This window comes from Saccopteryx leptura, chromosome X (genome assembly GCF_036850995.1).
Source record: "Saccopteryx leptura isolate mSacLep1 chromosome X, mSacLep1_pri_phased_curated, whole genome shotgun sequence".
NCBI lineage: Eukaryota > Metazoa > Chordata > Mammalia > Chiroptera > Emballonuridae > Saccopteryx > Saccopteryx leptura.
Genome location: NC_089516.1, coordinates 18,404,546 through 18,422,950, shown reverse-complemented (window position 1 = coordinate 18,422,950; position 18,405 = coordinate 18,404,546). Strand labels below are relative to the sequence as shown.

The window sequence follows — 18,405 nt, the reverse complement described above, 5'->3', positions numbered from 1 at the left end:
TGAGAGACTCTGAATTGGGATGGCATTTTGGGATCAGAAGTTCAGCAATATGTGTCAAAATTTTTAATCTGCACACTATGCCCTCTTTAATCAAGTTTGCCTTTTGCTATGTGTTTCTGATGAGAAAGCATGCACATTTGCCCAATATTTCATGTTCAAAGATGTTGATTTCAGTCTTATTAATCATAGCAACAAATGGGAAACAATTTATATGTCCATTAGGAGGAGACTGTTTAATTATTGCATAAACAGAAGTAAGATAATTCTTACTTGTTCATTTTGGAGGCAGGCAGATTGGAACATAATGATTGGAGTTCCCATGATATTTGATTAACATCTCTGTGTAAGCAAGACTTGCCACACCTTGATTGTTCCTATCTCATTCTTCCTGACGATCTCTCCTTCAAATGGCCAACAGGTACATAAAGACACTCAGTATCACTGACCATTGGGGAAATGCAAGTCAAAACCACAATGAGTCATCACTTCACACCAGTTAGGATAGTTATTATACAAAACAAAAATAATTAAATATCAGTGAAAATGTTGAAAAATTGAATACCTGTACACTGTTGGTGAGAATGCAAAATGGTGTAGTTGCTGCAGGAAACAGTATGGAAATTCATCAAAAAAATTAAAAACAGAACTACTGTATGTTCCAACAATCTCATTGCTGGGTATATAATCAAAATAATGGAAATAAGGATCTCAAAGAGATACCTGCATTCTGATGCTCCTCACAACACTATCCACAATAGCCAGGTTTTGGAGACAACCCAAATATCCATCAAAGATAGATGGTGCTACACAAATTTTCTGACACCATTTTTTTTATATAACACATATTCTTTATCCATTTATATATGAATATTATTCAGACTTAAGAAATCTAGCCATTTGCAACAACATGAATGAAACTGACAGACACTATGCTAAGTGAAATAAGCCAGTCACAGAAGGACAGCTTCTGCATGATGTCCCTTATATGCAATACCTAAAATGGTCAAACTCATAGAAGCAGAGAGTAGAACTGTGGTTACCAGGGAATGGGGAAGGGGAAAATGGAGGAGTTGTTCAATTGGTATAAAGTTTCTGTTATGCAAAATGAATACGGTTTAGAGATCTGTTGTGCAATATAGTGCCTATAGTTAACAATATTGTATTATGCACTTAAATTATTTTTACTTTTTTAATTTTATTTCTTTTTTTAAGTGAGATGAGGGGAGATACATGGAGACACTCCCATATGTGCCCTGACTAGGATCCACCTGGCAAACTCCATCTGGGGCCTATGCTCTGCCCATTTGGGGCCAAGCTTGCAACCAAGCTATTCTTAGTTCCTGAGGTGGAGGCTCCACAGAGCCATCCTCAATGCCTGGGGCCAATGTGTTTGAAACAATCAAGCCATGGGAATGGGAGGAGAGGAGAGAGAAAGAGAGTAGGGGAAGAGGGAGAAGCAGATGGTCGCTTCTCCTGTTTGTCCTGACCAGGAATTGAACCGGAACATTAACACACCAGATCAACACTCTACCACTGAGTCAATCATCCAGGACCTAAATTTTTTGAGAGAGTAGATCTCATGTTAAATGTTTTTACCACAAGAGAAAAAAAAATGAAAGGGACACAGGAATCTTTTGGAGATGATGCCTATGTCTATGACCTTGATCATTGTGATGATTTCACAGGTGTATACATATGTTCAAATGCATCAACGTGTACATATTAAAGTGGTGCAATTTTTTAAATATATAAATTACATCTAAATAAACATATTATAAAAATAGAATTCTAGACAATAGTTAAAATAGTGTGGTGGATCTCTGTGTGCTCTCATGGAAACATCTTGCATTCATTTTATTAAGTGGCAAGGTCAAAAGACAGAACAATCTGTCCATTGTTAATGATGTATGTGAAAAATTCAATATATCTTTATAGTACATCTTTATGTGAAAAAATGTCAGATCAGCTTTAAAATGACATACATCAGATTGTTAATTGTGGTTACTTCTGAGGAGGGGGATGAATTTTGAAGAAAGGAGGACATTGTAATTTATCTGTATTTGTAGAATTTTTTCAACAAGAATATATGTACTATTACCTTTGTAATTAAATTATTTAAATACATCTAACCACAAGAATTGTAGTTGTGCATGAATCAGATAAAGTTACTGCTAGCTAATGCAGCAGACAAGATTTGCAAACCTGCACCGGCTTAAAACAACAAAAGTTTATTTCTCATATATGTAAAATGTGATGTGGACAGGCAGGGGCCGTCGCTGTCACATGACCCAGGTATCCAGGCTGATCCCATCAAGTGTCTCCACTTTCCAATAAGGAATCTCTGGTTTGTTGCTGAATAGAACAGAAAACATGGAGGTAGCATAATGGCTTTCAAATATTTTGGCTTGGAGGTGACAAGCATTGTTTATGTTCACATTGTAGTGTCGTCAGTAGTCACATGACCCTTCACAAGTATAACTGAATTGGGAATGTATAGTCTCTCTTTCAACCCAGGAAAGATAGCAAGATACCATGTGAATTAGCACATGCATTCTCTCCCATGAACTGTTACATAGTAGCTGGAATTAACACATGCAATCTCTCCCATGAATTGTTACATAGTAGCTGCTCAATCAAAAGCAACTACTAGAAGTTGTGAAAACACCCCTCCTCATTCCCTGGTGGAATTACTTTGCCTTGCAACATTTTTTCCCATTAGTCTATGTGGGAGGTGCTTTCAAATACTGAATCACATTTAGTGTTCAAAAAGATACTATAAGATGTCAATAGGGAGAATTTACCTTTTTCACTCAATAGCACCTTTCTGCACTTACCTTTGAAGAAAACCGTAAAGTGTTACTAGGATGAGAATGTTCTATTGAAGCATGGTTAAAACCTTGAGTCCTAGAAACCCTCAGTGTGGCTGAACGTGCAGGAAACTTTGACAGGTGTCAGTAAGCACAAGGAAAAAGCCAGCATTTTCCTCTGGAGCAAGTACTGAAGTAAGAGGCAGCAGAAGAATGATGCATTATTTTAATCTTTGCTGTTCAAGATAGCGTGGTTTCCCTGTCTGGGTAACTTGTTTGGTTAGAGCATCATCCTGAAGCACAGAGGTTGCTGGTTCAATTCCTGGTCAGGCACAGACAGGAAAAGATTGATGTTCCTGTCTCTCCCTTTCTCTCCCTTCCTCTCCTTTCCTCTCTCTAAAATCAATGAAATGAACATTAAAAAAAATAGCATGGCTGTTAAGAAAACATTTTTCCTCTCTTAGAAAGCCTCTAAGTTTTGAAGAATTCAGCCTCAGTAGACGTTAGTTGCAAAGTGATTTCAATGATCTTTCTCCATCTCCAACACCCGAGGGAAGCTTTGGGTATTGACTACGTAGGTAAGCTCACTCATCAGTGTATGAGCTCAGTAGCCAGTCTCAAATAACACATCCCTTTAAAATCCAAGTGGTAATATCTGGGTTGTTTACAAAAATACCCTACCTTCAATTACCAGTGTATTCCAGAAGAAATAAGACTGTAATCACCAGCTCATTTGGAATATACTTTGAGACTGTTGTAGAGATGAGGGGGGACTGTGGTTATACATTATATGGTATCTAAAAATCCAGGACAGACATGGCTCAGAGACATGTCCGTTCTGGGTGCCTCCTGCCAGTGCACCATCTTGGATTATTCTTATGCTACTTTATGTCAACGTTTCCCTTGAGAGGAAGGTACCTTCACAGTACATCTGCAAAGAGTTGGCACGCTCTAATGAAGGGGAGGGCAGGAAACAGGGTGCAGTGTCCAGACGACAGTGAAGAACTGGTCAGTATATGGGGTCTCAATTTCATCAGAAGGGCACCCTGTGCAGGCATCCCCAAACTACAGCCCGTGGGCCGCATGTGACCCCCTCAGGCCATTTATCCGGCCCCCACCACCCTTCCAAAAAGGGCACCTCTTTCATTGGTGGTCAGTGAGAGGAGCACTGTATGTGGCGGCCCTCCAACCGTCTGAGGGACAGTGAACTGGCCCCTTGTGTAAAAAGTTTGGGGACCCCTGCTAGGGAAAAGTGCTATAATGCAGAAACAGACTGGCATAGGACTTGTGCTAGCACCTGGGCAGAGTTAGCTCTCAAGGAACTCTGAGGCGAAGGACAGGAGGATCCTCAGCAAATGAAATCCAGAGATAATCCCGAAATTGTGCCTTATTTTCACATTCACCTTCTTTCATCAGGACTGCTTTTAGTACTTGTGCAGAAGAATCTTGCTTTTAATTGTCTGTGCTACATTTTGGAGTAGTGGGAAGGACACAGGATAAAGACAGAAAATTAGCCTCAGGCTGGAGAAATGGAAAAGTGTACTCTCTAGAAGCTTTTGGACTAGGGTTCTAATCCCATCTTTTTTTTACTGACCAGCCATTTGAATTTGAGAAAATTACAAATTCTTCATCTGCAATGCATGTCTGATAAGCCCTATTTTGTGAGACCATTGGAATGTATGCAGTGTATATAAAGCACCTTGCAGGGTATTTAGAAAATATGAGGTATTAAATGAAAGGCAGTTATCATATGATTTATTATTATTATTATTATTATTATTATTATTACTGCAGACGATGCTACCATCCCCCTGGAGAGATCGATTTTTTTTATTAATTCAGGAGATGTCACAGAATGTGAAGTTTTCTAAAAAAAAAAAAAATGATACCAAATTCACCCATAATGCTGCTTAGTAAGTGAAACTAAGTGAATTTCCCCATTTGAGGATAAGTTACTTAATTTGGGTGAAGAAAGGCTTCCTCAGTTGGATGCAACTCAGAGGTCCTAGAATTTGTGTCAAGAACCAACTCCTTTCATCCCAGGTAGATGCCTTTCCATCCAAACCATTCCTTTTTTCATTCATTTCATCACTACAAGATACGAAGCCCTCTCTTAATTCATTAGGAGCTTATGCAGTTCAAGGAAAAGAGAGCCAATATAGTAACTTCTTGGCATCCCACCTCCAGGGAGTATCACCCTTATTTCTCAGAAATCCCTGGAAGACTCTGTACACAGAGCCTTGATTGTGCTCTTTGTTCAACTGCAACTGAATACAAGCACAGGCACCTCCCATTTTTGCCCCAGAAAGAAGCTTTCTTTTGGTTTGTTGATGATATTGAGGTGACTTTTTTTTTTTTTTACAGAGACAGAGAGAGTGTCAGAGAGAGAGACAGATGGAGACAGACAGACAGGAATGGAGAGAGATGAGAAACATCGATCATGAGCTTTTTGTTGTGATATCTTAGTTCATTGATTGCTTTCTCATATGTGCCTTGACTGTGGGACTACAGCTGACCGAATAACTCTTTGCTCGAGCCAGCGACCTTGGGCTCAAGCTGGTGAGCTTTTTTGCTCAAACCAGAAGAGCCTGTGCTCAAGCTGGCGACCTCGGGGTCTCGAACCTGGGTCCTCCGCATTCCAGTCCAACGCTCTATCCACTGCACCACCCCCTGGTCAGACAATACTGAGGTGACTTTTAAGAGCAAATTTCCATTGCAGAATTTTGTCCTTCAATACTAACAAACATCATCTGTCTGTCTGGCCTCTGTTCAACAGCTCCACAGCCTCATCTAGCCTACCACCTCATTTAAATTAACAGTGTATTTTTCTATGGCAGGGGTTGGGAAACTTTTTGGCTGAGAGAGCCATGAATGCCACATATTTTAAAATGTAATTCCGTGAGAGCCATACAACGACCCGTGTATGTTATGCATTAACCAATAAAAAGTTAGTGTTGTCCCGGAGGACAGCTGTGATTGGCTCCAGCCACCTGCAACCATGAGCGGCAGGAAATTAATGGATACATGAGAATGTTTGATATTTTTAACGTTATTTTTTTTATTAAAGATTTGTCTGTGAGCCAGATGCAGCCATCAAAAGTGCCACATCTGGCTCGCGAGCCATAGGTTCTCGACCCCTGTTCTACGGGATGACTTATAGTTTCCCCAAACCCAAACAGCCTTTCTTCAGGGATTTTATACCTTATTATTTTCACCCAGATACTCTCTCACTTCTCCCAACCCCTTCCCTGCCTCCTTCTCTCTTTACTCTTTCTTACTTGTCCTTTACTTCTTAGAGAGTAATGTTCTATTATTACTTCTCCTTGAGTGTGAAATTCTAAGGGCATGGGAGTTTTGTACCCTAGTTTTCCCATTTCTAACACAGGACTTTTGAAAAGCAGTTTCTCAATTAATAGTTGGGGAATAAATGAGACAGTAAACATGAGTTCTCGTTTATAAACATTTTATTTCTCTTACATTCTTTACAAAGCTAAAAAAATCCAGGTATGCCGTTTTTATTTTTATAAAGCAACAGACTGAAATGAGTAAGGGAAACCAAGAACTGAACATCTTTGACTTTTCCTCCCTCTATCTTTTGATCCCAATAATTTTACTACTAAATTTTTCACATTTCCAAGAAAATGCTTATTACATGCTTTGTTGTTTTAGTTCAGTAAATATGAAAGGTTTCCTAATTTTTGTCACAAAATAATAACACTCTTCACCTTAAATCTATTAAACAGAAATAAACAGGAAATTAAAAGCATTAATAAATTTTGATTCTGAAATTATTTCAACTTTCTAGTCATTCTGATTCTGAAGTGACTTAAACCTTCTATGAAGGAGTCAACATTTAGAAAGAAAGAAGAAAAGAAAAAAAAAGATAAAAGTCTAAAGTTTACCACATTGAACAGGAATTCCATGTTCCCTCTAGACCCACCCTGGCCATCCACTACTTAGAATGTTGACTGTTCTTTTCTTCTGCAAAGAAAACAATCTGTCTCAGATGTCAACTTTGAAATATAGCCTAAAACAAAGAAAAAGAAACGAAAGATAAATATTCCAAGTTACCAATATACAATAGGAACACAAAGATTATGTATACTTTCCAACCCCATCCTGGCTTTCCACTTCCAGAACATTAATATACTTAATCAAGCAAATAGTGAAAAACTTGCCTCGGACTTCACTTAGTGTGGGAGGAACAGGTGGCTTTGGCCCTGGAGCGTGCATTGGCAGCAATACGAGCCCTGGCTGCGGCTCTGGCACGGGCTCTCTCTTCCTCATCTTGCAAAGCCTCTTCATACCAGATTGAGAAGGCACTGGGGACTGTATCATAGATCTTGGCTATGAACTCTAAGACTTTCATCTTGCTGGTCTCAGCATGGGCTCTTGGGCCCCACTGGAACTCATAGCGAGGAGGATCACTGTTGGGCACCTGGTGGTACTCTAGGTAATTCAGCTGCACTAGATCTTTAGTGATGACCTTCCTGGGATCCCCATAGATTATGTGATTCTTATCAGCATAGATACCTATCAGATTCAACACTTCCCAGATAGCTTCCTCAGGGGCGCAGTTGCCACTCATGAAGATCACACCCAGAACAATCATCAGGAGGCCGGTCTTCGGCAGGTCCTCTTCACTCATTGTTTCATCGCAGGTGAGGTCTAGCTTGCTGACAAGGATGTAGTAGTGCCTGGTGGGATCCACTTCCTTCAAATCAATACCGAAGGCCAGCTCCATGTGCCCAGAGGCTCTCCTGAGGATCTCGTTGAAATGATTCTTGTACTTTTTGATAACAAACTTCAGCATGTCTGCCTTTGTAACTAGCTCTTTACTTTGATACTTTTGCAGCAAGAACTGCATCAACAAAACCACCTTCTTGTTTAAAGGATCTCTGCGGAAATTCTCTAAGGCCTTTGAGGATGTTGAAGTTTCCTCATCTTCTTTGCTGGCACCTTCATTTGAATCGGTGCATGAAATAGCTGTAGTAGTATCATCGGTGCTAGATGGGGTGTTCTGAGGCTCCTGGGAAGTGTTTGGTGGTTCAGCAGCCGGCACATTCTGAGGACTGTCTTCAGGGACAGCCGGGGCAGAGGAGAAGAACTCTTCTTCCTCTGTGGCAAAAACGCCAGCATCCCTCAGAGCCTGGGCCTGCATCTCAGCATGAGCCTTTCGGCGTTTCTCACGGGCACGGAGCTTACTCTTCTGACCTCGAGGCATGATGACTCCAGTCAGGGACAGCAGGTAGGAGTTCAAACAATTAGGTTGATGAGCAGGTCAACCTAAAAGACAGAAGAAGAGATGGTGTGCATAGTCCCAATAGAGAAATTCTACCTTGGCTCCAAGAAAAGCCACCTCTGCTGGTAACCTTTCAAGGATATGGTTTTAGGAAGCCACAAAAGAGGAGAGTGAAGGACTCTGGGAACCGCCTTTGTTACTGCGGGCTTGACACGTCCAATCTAACTCAGGATAATAAACTTGACTCCTGACCAGTCCTTTGACTCCTCCTTCTGGTGACCTGAGGCTTCCTCTTCAGATCAAGGCTTCCTGTCCCATCAATTCCTTAGGTGAAAGTGAAGGGGTGTTAGGTCCAATAGCTGAGCTTGAGCCATTTAATGTGGACACGTTGAGGAGGGTGGTCAGGGTAGCACAGAGATCTGTGGGCTGTGGTATCGCCTCACTTCTGGGAGGAGTGTGTTCCTTTAGTTCCAATAAATGTTCTTCACCTCGATATCTGTCCAATCTTGTGACTCCATCCTTTGTTATAAGAGGCTACACCTCTTGAACCAAAGGCTTAACTTCTGAGTTGGTACAGCAGAAGACAGAGAGAGCACTTCCAGCCACACCTACCCAGGCTTCCTAGAATAACCTCAGTGGTAGGGTTCTGGAGGCAGAGGAATCATGCAGAACTCAAACAGGGGTGTTTCCTGACTCCTGACAGGGACTTCGAATTTTCCCTCTGGGAACCTGATTAAGATGGCCTCAGACCAAGGCTCTCATTTCTCTCTGAACATCCAATAGGAAGTAAGCTGGAACCTGAGTCTAGCAGCTATGCCTGGTGCCTCCCAAGACTGACAGTAAGGGGGGCTCACTGTAGGGGAGCCCCTTATTTTGAGGAGAGTTATTTCCTTAGTCCCCACTCAGTGTATTAGCTTGATGCTTTGTACGTGCTGGTCTACCACTCATCTATGGATGTGTGGTTAAACTCATCAGGTAAGAACAAGTGTGAAAATAATTTAAGGACAATTGACATCTGTACAATATTATGTTCACCATGAATAAACATAGCATATTCCTCTCTTAGAGACTTCTTTTACTTAAGTCTAACAGTAATATTTTTATATTTGCTTCCATAGAGATCATGTACAATTTTGTTACCTCTTTTTTCATGTGTCTTTTGAATATTGCTTTTTCTATACCAACTTCCTGAAGTTTCTTATACATTTGAATATTTGGCAGTCAATTTCTTTGCAATTTTTAATTAGAGGATTGTATTATCTCTCCCTTTTTATTACTCATAACTTTTATTTTTTATTCTATGCATGGCTGTACACTGGCTATGCAACTCAGTCCAGATTTGAACAATAGAATTTGTACCATAACTTCATTTCCTGTTGATGAATTTATTGGAAATGTGCCTAGCATCTCACACTTACATATGTTTGCTGTTGATTTTACAATATGGAAATTCTATTCAAATGTAAATTTGTTAAAAGGTATTACCATGAAGTGGTGTTGAATTTTTACCAAAGGTTATTTTTTTTTTATTTCTGCACATGATCAAATGCTTTTTCTTCTCTATCTGTTAACAGAATGAATTCCAATTGTCTTTGTTGGCAAAACTGTTTCAGAGGTGACACTGCAATTTCATTAGGAGATACATAATGTCTGTTGTTTCCTTTGTGGTGATGTTGGCAGTCATTGAGGAGCACCACTGTCATCCAATAGTTTATTAGGGACTGCTGAATTGTAACTCTCTAATTCGATTATTTCTTCTGAGATTATTAGCTGAACTATATCTGTAGGTAGAACTGTCTGTTATGCTTTATTTTGTTTTCTTTTTAATTAAATTTATTGGGGTGACATTGGTTAATAAAATTACATAGGTTTCCAGTGTACAATTCCACGACACATCATCTGTATATTGCATTGTGTGCTCACCATATAAAATCACATCTTTTTCCGTCACCATATAGTTGACCCTCTTTACTCTTTACTATCTCTCCCCTTCTCTCTGGTAACCACCATACTGTTGTCTGTGTCTATGAACTTTTGTTTCTCTTTTTCTTTGTTCATTTGTTGCTGTCAGCTTTATATCCCACATAGGAGTGAAAGCATTTGGTTCTTGACTTTTCTTGTCTAACATTTCACTTGGCATGATATTCTCAAGATTCATCCATGCTACAAATGACAGTATTTTTTTTCTTATGACTAAGTAGTACTCTATTGTATATATATGATATGTACCACATCTTCTTTACCTAATCATCTATTAAAGGACAATTTTTTTTTTTACAGAGACAGAGAGAGAGTTAGAGAGAGGGATAGATAGGGACAGACAGACAGGAACAGAGAGAGATGAGAAGCATCAATCATCAGTTTTTCGTTGTGACACCTTAGTTGTTCATTGATTGCTTTCTCGTATGTGCCTTGACCACAGGCCTTCAGCAGACTAAGTAACCCCTTGCTCAAGCCAGCGACCTTGGGTCCAAGCTGGTGAGCCTTTTGTTCAAGCCAGATGAGCCCGCACTCAAGCTGGCGACCTCAGGGTCTTGAACCTGGGTCTCCGCATCTCAGTCCGATGCTCTATCCACTGTGTCACCGCCTGGTCAGGCTTAAAGGACATTTTGATTGCCTGACTAGGTGGTGGTGCAGTGGATAGAGCATGGACTGGGATGCGGAGGACCCAGGTTTGAAATCCTGAAGTTGTCAGTTTGAGTGTGGGCTCATCTGTTTGAGCAAGGGGCCACTTGGTCTGCTGTAGCTCCCTGATCAAGGCACATATGAGAAAGCAATCAGTGAGAAACTAAGATGCCGCAACGAAGAATTGATGTTTCTCATCTCTCTCCTGTCCAGTCTGTCTATCCCTATCTGTCCCTCTCTCGGTCTCTCTCTGTCCAAAAAAAAAAGGATACTTTGATTGTCTCTCTGTCTTGGTCACTGTGAATAATGCTGCAATGTACATAGGGGTACACATCTGTGAATAAATGTTTGCAATTTCAGGCACATACCCAAGAGAGGGGTTGTTGGATCATATGGTAACTCTATTCTTAGTTTTTTTGAAGAACTCCCTTATTGTTTTCTACCATGGCTGTGCCAGTTAACATTCTCACCAGCAGTGAAAGAGGGTTCCTTTTTTTCCACAACCTTTTCAACATTTATTTCTTGTCTTGTTGAGAATAGCCATTCTAACAGGTGTGAGATGGTGTCTCATTGTAGTTTAGATTGGCATTTCTCTAATAGCTAGTGAAGGTGAACATCTTTTCATATATCTGTTGGTCATTTGTTTTCTTGGGAAAAGTGTCTGTCCTCTGCCCATTTTTTAATTGGGTTATTTGTTTATTTGGTGTTGAATTGTATGAGTTCTTTATATATTTTAGATATCAGTCCCTTATCAGAGCGGTTGTTTGCAAATATCTTCTCCTATTTGTTTGCTTGCCTTTTTGTTCTGTTGGTAATTTTTTTTGTCGTTGTGCAGAAGCTTTTTAGTTTTACAGTCTTCCCTCGCCATATTGTGGTTTACTTTTTGTGGACTCACTGTATCACAGATTTTTAAATTGTATATATCTAATTTTGTATTGCGTATTTTTCACTATATCATGAGATTTTACAGTATATAGGTATTTTTATTTATTTATTATTTTAATTATTTTTGGAGCAAAATAAGTGTGGGAAAGGTTAATAACAGTGTGGGAAAGGCTTATGAGAGTGTGGGAAAGGTTTATAAAGCCTTAAAATACATATAAATAATAAAATAAATATAAGGTTGTTACTTCGTGGATTTTCACCTATCACAAGAGGTTCTCGAACCACTGTATATAGTCTTATTCAGAATACTGCAAAGCAGTGATAATCAAAACAGCACGGTACTGGTAGAAAAATGCATACAGACACCAATGGAACAGAAATAAACCCACATGTATATGAGCAAATAATTTTTGACAAAGGAGCCAAAAACATACAATGGATAAAAGAAAGCCTATTCAATAAATGGTGCTAAGATAATTGGAAAGCCACATGCAAAAGAATGAAACTAGACTACAGTTTATCCCCATACATAAAAAGTAACTCAAAATAAATAAAAAATCTAAATATAAGACCTGAAACAAATCATATAGAAGCAAACATAGGTACTATACTTATGGACCTTGGTCATAGTTTTCTTAAATAGCCAATGTTCACACACGGCTCTTTGTCATGTGACATAGTTATAATATTGGAAAAACAAAATTTTACTGATTTATTCAAGCTAATTTTCTTTGAAAGGCTATAGTTTCTGTGTTCTTTCTATATAGCTAACTGCTCAGTATGCCAGTTGAGTTTTATTGTTTTCTTTATAAATTCTAATGTGGACATGTCTGGTAGTATAAATGTTGTTACTGTTTTATTTAACTTATATGCACGTAGACAGAAAAAACAAATGTGGTACTCTTTTCTCTTACAACTTATTCAATATAGGACAGTCCTAATGGGCTTCATATTAGGACTCCATTAATATGGTCAATGCAAAAATATCTAATTTGTTTGAATAAACATGCTAAAATGGTGTCTCAATTTATTAAAATTAATTTTTCAATGTCTCACTTTACTTGTTAGTAAATTAAATATTTGGATTTTAGAATAAATATTTACTTATTAAGTAGGTAACTTCTAAGACATGTTTCTAAGTTAATAAGCCTGGAAATATAAATGTTGTAGAGCAAAGACGCTCAAATTGTACATAAGGAGTCTTAGGTTACAAATCAGATTTGTTACCATTCAGCTGTTAGAACTACATTAAATTTCTACGTTTATTATAACTGCCCTCTCCTCCTGTCTTTCCACTCATCCTTTTCCTCCCACAGTGGTAACCTTCTCAAGCAGAAGTTATATAGGGTCATTTGGCCCCTAACAACATCTTTAGCCTTTCAGTGATTAAAAATCTGCTCACTTTTACCTTTTGCTTCAGTCCAACTTAGATAAATCATCCACCTTTAAAACTGCTGCTTCTGGCCCTGGCTGGTTGGCTCAGTGGTAGAGCATCGGCCTGGCGTGCAGGAGTCCCGGGTTCGATTTCTAGCCAGGGCACACAGAAGAGGCGCCCATCTGCTTCTCCACCCCTCCCCCTCTTCTTCCTTTCTGTCTCTCTCTTCCCCTCCTGCAGCCGAGGCTCCATTGGAGCAAAGATGGCCAGGGCGCTGAGGATGGCTCTGTGGCCTCTGCCTCAGGTGGTAGAATGGCTCTGGATGCAACCGAGTGATGCCCCAGATGGGCAGAGCATCGCCCCCTGGTGGGCATGCTGGGTGGATTCCGGTCGGCGCATGTGGGAGTCTGTCTGACTGCCTCCCCGTTTCTAGCTTGGGAAAAATGTAAAAAACAAACAAAAAACTGCTGCTTCCAATACCATTTCAGCCATTTCTTGACCACAACGTCAATGAAAGACTGAAATTCTGAAGGCTTCCCCATCCTCATTCCTCACTCTCTAAGACACCAGCTCCAGCCAAGACAATGATATTAAGGAGAAACAGAACTTGTCAATGATTGAGGCCATTTTAGTGGGATGGTGCATTGTTTCCAATGAGCTCAATACTCGTGACAGCAAGCTCAAATGAAAACAGCCAGGAGCCAATTTGTTAAATGATAAGAACTACATTTTTTAACACAAGATTTTTCCACTTGTCGGGCAACCAAAATAACTGAATAGAGAGTTTATTTAAGATATAAGAAAACATGTTGGCCCTGGCTGGTGGCTCAGTGGATAGAGCATTGGCCCAGTGTATGGACATCTCAGGTTCAATTCCCAGTTGGGGCACACAGGAGAAGGGACCATCTGTTTCTCCCCCCTTCCCTCTGCTCTTCTCTCCCTCTTCCTCTCTCACAGTCAGTGGTTCAATTGGTTGGAGCATGGCCCCAGGTGCTGAGGATAGCTCCACTGGAGCATATTAGCCTCAGTCACTAAAAATAGCTCAGTACTTGAGCATTGGCCCCAGATGGGGTTGTGGGGTGGGTCCCTCTCCTCTCACCTAAAAATAAAAAGAACAGAAAAAATAAAAAAATGTTAATACTTCTTAGTAAATGGAAGGTAAGGAAAAGTGCCAACAGGTATAGGTTACTGAGTCAGGGCTAGGACTAAGGTGAGAGTGGCAAGGAACAAAAATATTAATTTTTTAAACAATACAAAATTTTTAAACTTTTAATTGAGGAACATTGGTTAATAACATTATATAAATGTCAGGTATACAACATAATTCAATAGCTATACTGTACTATATGTTCACCCCAAAAGTCTAGTTTCCTTCTGTTACCATATATTTGACCTCCTTTTTACCCAATTTACCGTTCCCTCTCCCCCTACACCTCTGGTAACCACTATTCTGTTGCTTCTATCTGTAAGTATGTATTTGTTTTGTTTTATTAGTTTCTTTTGTTGTTGTTGTTTTATATTTTACATAAGAGTGAAATCATATGGTTTTTGTCCTTTTCCATCTGACTTATTGAACTTAGCATCATGCCCTCAAGATCCATCCATGCTGTTGCAAAAGACAATTTTCATTTTTTATAGCTGAGTAGTGATATGTGCATATGTCACATCTTTTTTATCCATTCATCCACTGATGGAATCCCTTTCACCAGGAAGAAGGAGTCTTGTACCTTTTAATGGTTCACCTGATTAGGTCAGGTCCACCAAGAATAATCTGCTTTTCTTAAAGTGAATTGTGCTATGTAATATAACTTAATCATGGTAGTGATATCCCAGAATATTCACAGGTCCCTCTTGCACTCAACGGGAGGGAACTGTCTAGGGATCTGAGCCATTGAAAATTCTGCCTATCACACCAAGAAAAAAAATGCATTTATTGCAGAATTTCAGACCATAATAGTAGCTGGAACTCCTGAGTTGTATATACCATATTAATTTTAGAATGAATAGTTTTAAAGTCTCTACTGTTATGAGTTTTTGTTTTTGTCTCACCTTCTTTGAAACAATCGTGTCTGATGGCTGAAATAGGATATTTGCCATAATAGGCAACATTCAGTCCTCCTATTCCTAAACTTAAAGGGCTGCATTCAAACATCAACTTTCACAATGTGTGTTGCTTCATCATTAATGTCTTCATGTTGTTGCATCAACTCAGAAACTACTTTCTTTCTGCTTATCATTTATTTAATAAATACATACAAGGTTAAGTGCCATGCCAAGTACTGAATGTAGTATTGAATGAGCCCTCAGTGTACAACATGGAAATCAACAGGGTTTACAACTCATTCATTTTTCTTTCAATGATAAATGTAAGAAGCAATAAGTTACTCTTACATCTTAGTATTTTCAAAGGTATAGCATTGATCATACAACAAAATAAGGAATGATGCATAGAAGAATAAACCAGGACACCTGGGCTTCAGTGATGGCTCATCCCCAGTGTGCTTTAAACTTGACTGTACCTTTACTGTCTAAGCCTCAGTTTATATTGTAAGAAGTTGCTGGACTAGCCTATTGCAAGTGTTTATTGTTTATCACTGGTACTTACTAAAAACATAAAAGAATTTTAGATTCTATAAGAAATTAATAAGTAAGATAAGAGAAGTTTCAAGTGAAATGACATTCATTTGGAAAAGAGTAATCTGCCAAACAAATATAATAACAACATATTATTAATAATAATAAATTGTGACTACCTAGGTGCTATAATTTTCCTTGGCTGAAAATGGGAAAATTATAGAGATTTAAGGAATAAAAATAAAAAATAAGAAAAGGTGCTTGCCAAAAAGACAACTTGAAGTAATCTTTGAAGACGATTTCTTTTTTTTCTTTTTTTTATAATTTTTTCATTTTTTATTTTTATTTATTTATTTTTTTATTCATTTTAGAGAGGAGAGAGAGAGAGGGAGAGAGAGAGAGACAGACGGGGGGAGGAGCTGGAAGCATCAACTCCCATATGTGCCTTGACCAGGCAAGCCCAGGGTTTCGAACCGGTGACCTCAGCATTTCCAGGTAGACGCTTTATCCACTGCGCCACCACAGGTCAGGCTGAAGACAATTTCTTAAGGGAATTGCTTGTATGAAAGTCTGACTGAAGAAATAGCTTGGTGTATTCAATGGCCTGGAAGAAGACCACTTTGGCTTAAGTGTAAAAGTCAATTGGGAAAGTATAGTAAGGATTTAGTTTTCTTCTGATATGCAAAATGAGACCACTAAAAGTTTTAAAGCAGAGGAATGACCTGATCAGATATGCATTCTGTAAAGATCACTGTGGCTACAATGTAAAAAACGGATTAAGGGAAGCAAAAACAAAACAAAACAAAAAATTCCCCAAAACAAAAAGCAACCCAACCCAAACCAAAACAAAAAATGCATAGGAATAGGAATTCTATATACTTGTACAATATTCTAAGATTGTAACACTGGAGATGAGAAATCTGGGTAGATTAGAAAGTCATGTATAAATAGAATTTGCAAGATTTATGTGCTAGGTTGCATATAGATGGTGTAGAAGAAGACAATGTCAAAAATGCCTGGAAATCCCTAACATTCTTCATTCATTGCTACATCACTGACTGAGATCGGAAACTCTGCAAGTGGACAATTTACCAATAACAGATAAGATAAGAATGGTTGTAATTTGGAGGCATGGCTGTGAGTTCAATTTAAAGAGGTTTGTGATTGAGGCATATTCGATAAATATTTCAGTGAAGATATCAGGTAAGCAGAAATATATATGAATATTAGAGGAGAGGTTTGAGCTTGAGATGTACATCTAAAGTCAGGAGCAGCTATTTGAAAATGGAAGCGATGAATATGAACGAGATTGACAAGGAAGAACACAGAGTGAGATAAGAGATATGAAGGCAATCCAACATTTAAAGAATGGGTAGAGAAGCATACATATTGTAGAAGACTTAGAATGTATAAAAAAATTTTACTCACCCATGATTCTATTGCATATAAATAAAAATTAACATTTTGGTGCCAGAACTTGCAATTACTAAGAATATCCAATAAACATTTTTACTCTTAATTAACAGAGACAGTAAATTCTCAAGCAATGTTAATAAATAAGTTAATCTATTCAGAATATGTTAAACTGCAAGTGTAATAAAATAATGAATAAATAAGTATATTACATAAAGAGTTAAACCTATATACTCAGTACCTCCAGTTATGGCATCTAAAAAATTTGGTGAACTACAGTTCTATATAGTATTTACTACAGAAAGAATACAACAACAAACTTATTATCATCATTTGGAAAACAGCACAAAGTGTATGTTCTGTTGATAGTGGCATTGTGTTGCTATGTGAAGGGCAACACATTAAACGTACATTATGATGGCGAAGTAGAACAACTCATTATCGGCTTTTCCTAGACTGAGTCATTTGTGTTCCCATTAAAACAAATATTAACTGGTTTTACTAATTTAATTTCAACTTGAATGGCTTTTAAAAATGTCAATATCTACAAGAATAATGTGTTTTTGAAATGCATTTAAAATTCACTTAAAAGAAAAGGAGTGTGTGCATTGCACTTATACACAAATGCAAAATTGATGGCAAACCATGTTGTGATTAATGTAGAATATTCAGCATTTACATTAGAGAGGTCCTTTTCTATTTCTAGTGGTACATGGTTTATGGGGTCTGTTGCAATTATATTATGTATAATGTAAGATACCAGCTGAGCCTTAGGATGAGTAGGATATTTAAAAATTTATTTTCTCTGGTGCAGGCCAATGTCAGATGTTTCCTGTGACTCGCCTTGGGAACATATTTGGAGCTACAAAGCAATCCACAGCTTGTGGTTTCCTCTGCTGGGCCTGGGTGTGGGTGGGAAAGACCAAGATACACACCAAGACCAGTTTTTACCAGCATTGGCTCTGGGGAAAAGTAGGCAAAAGTCCCAAGGCACCCCAAGGTCTGCCTCTGCCTACCTTCACCTGCTGGCTGTTTATTAGGCTTCAGTACCTGAAAGAACATCTGGTGGTATTCAAGTTGCATGAAGTGGGTACTCCATGAGTTACCAGGCAGGATAGAGTGGTGTTCACCAGATTGATACAGGTTCAAACTCAGTGCCAGTGCTGGGTCTAAGGCCACTCAGCAAATGTCCAAAGTTATACCAAGTCTAATAGGGTGTCGTGGGTGTCCACAGATCTTTGTGGTAGGACAGGGTCTCAGGGAGTCATCAGGGTAAAAGCAGAAGAGTTTATCAGGCCCAAATGGACCATGACTTGGTTGCATGAAAGGAGGGTGGTTCTGAACTGTTTAGGCATGCAAGGGCATATAGAGACACACAACTCTGTCTAAGATTCTTCTAGGAGCCTGAACTCAACAGAGTGGAAAATTGGGGAATCAGGAGGCTGGGAAAAATGAATTTCCCATGAGGAAGAGGTGCCAATAAG

At 38.9% G+C, this 18,405-nt stretch overlaps 1 protein-coding gene and 1 non-coding gene across 2 annotated transcripts; one reads left to right on the top strand and one right to left on the bottom strand.

Annotated features, from left to right (window-relative positions):
• Window positions 1-245: 245 nt before the first annotated feature.
• Window positions 246-383, top strand: LOC136386622 (U8 small nucleolar RNA). The gene has a single exon (XR_010747987.1). It is a non-coding gene; the product is annotated as a U8 small nucleolar RNA (small nucleolar RNA).
• A 6,610-nt stretch (window positions 384-6,993) lies between these two features.
• Window positions 6,994-8,031, bottom strand: LOC136385636 (melanoma-associated antigen B18-like). The gene has a single exon (XM_066356739.1). It carries the CDS (start codon window positions 8,029-8,031, stop codon window positions 6,994-6,996), a length of 1,038 nt encoding a protein of 345 aa, XP_066212836.1.
• Between the last annotated feature and the right edge of the window lie 10,374 nt (window positions 8,032-18,405).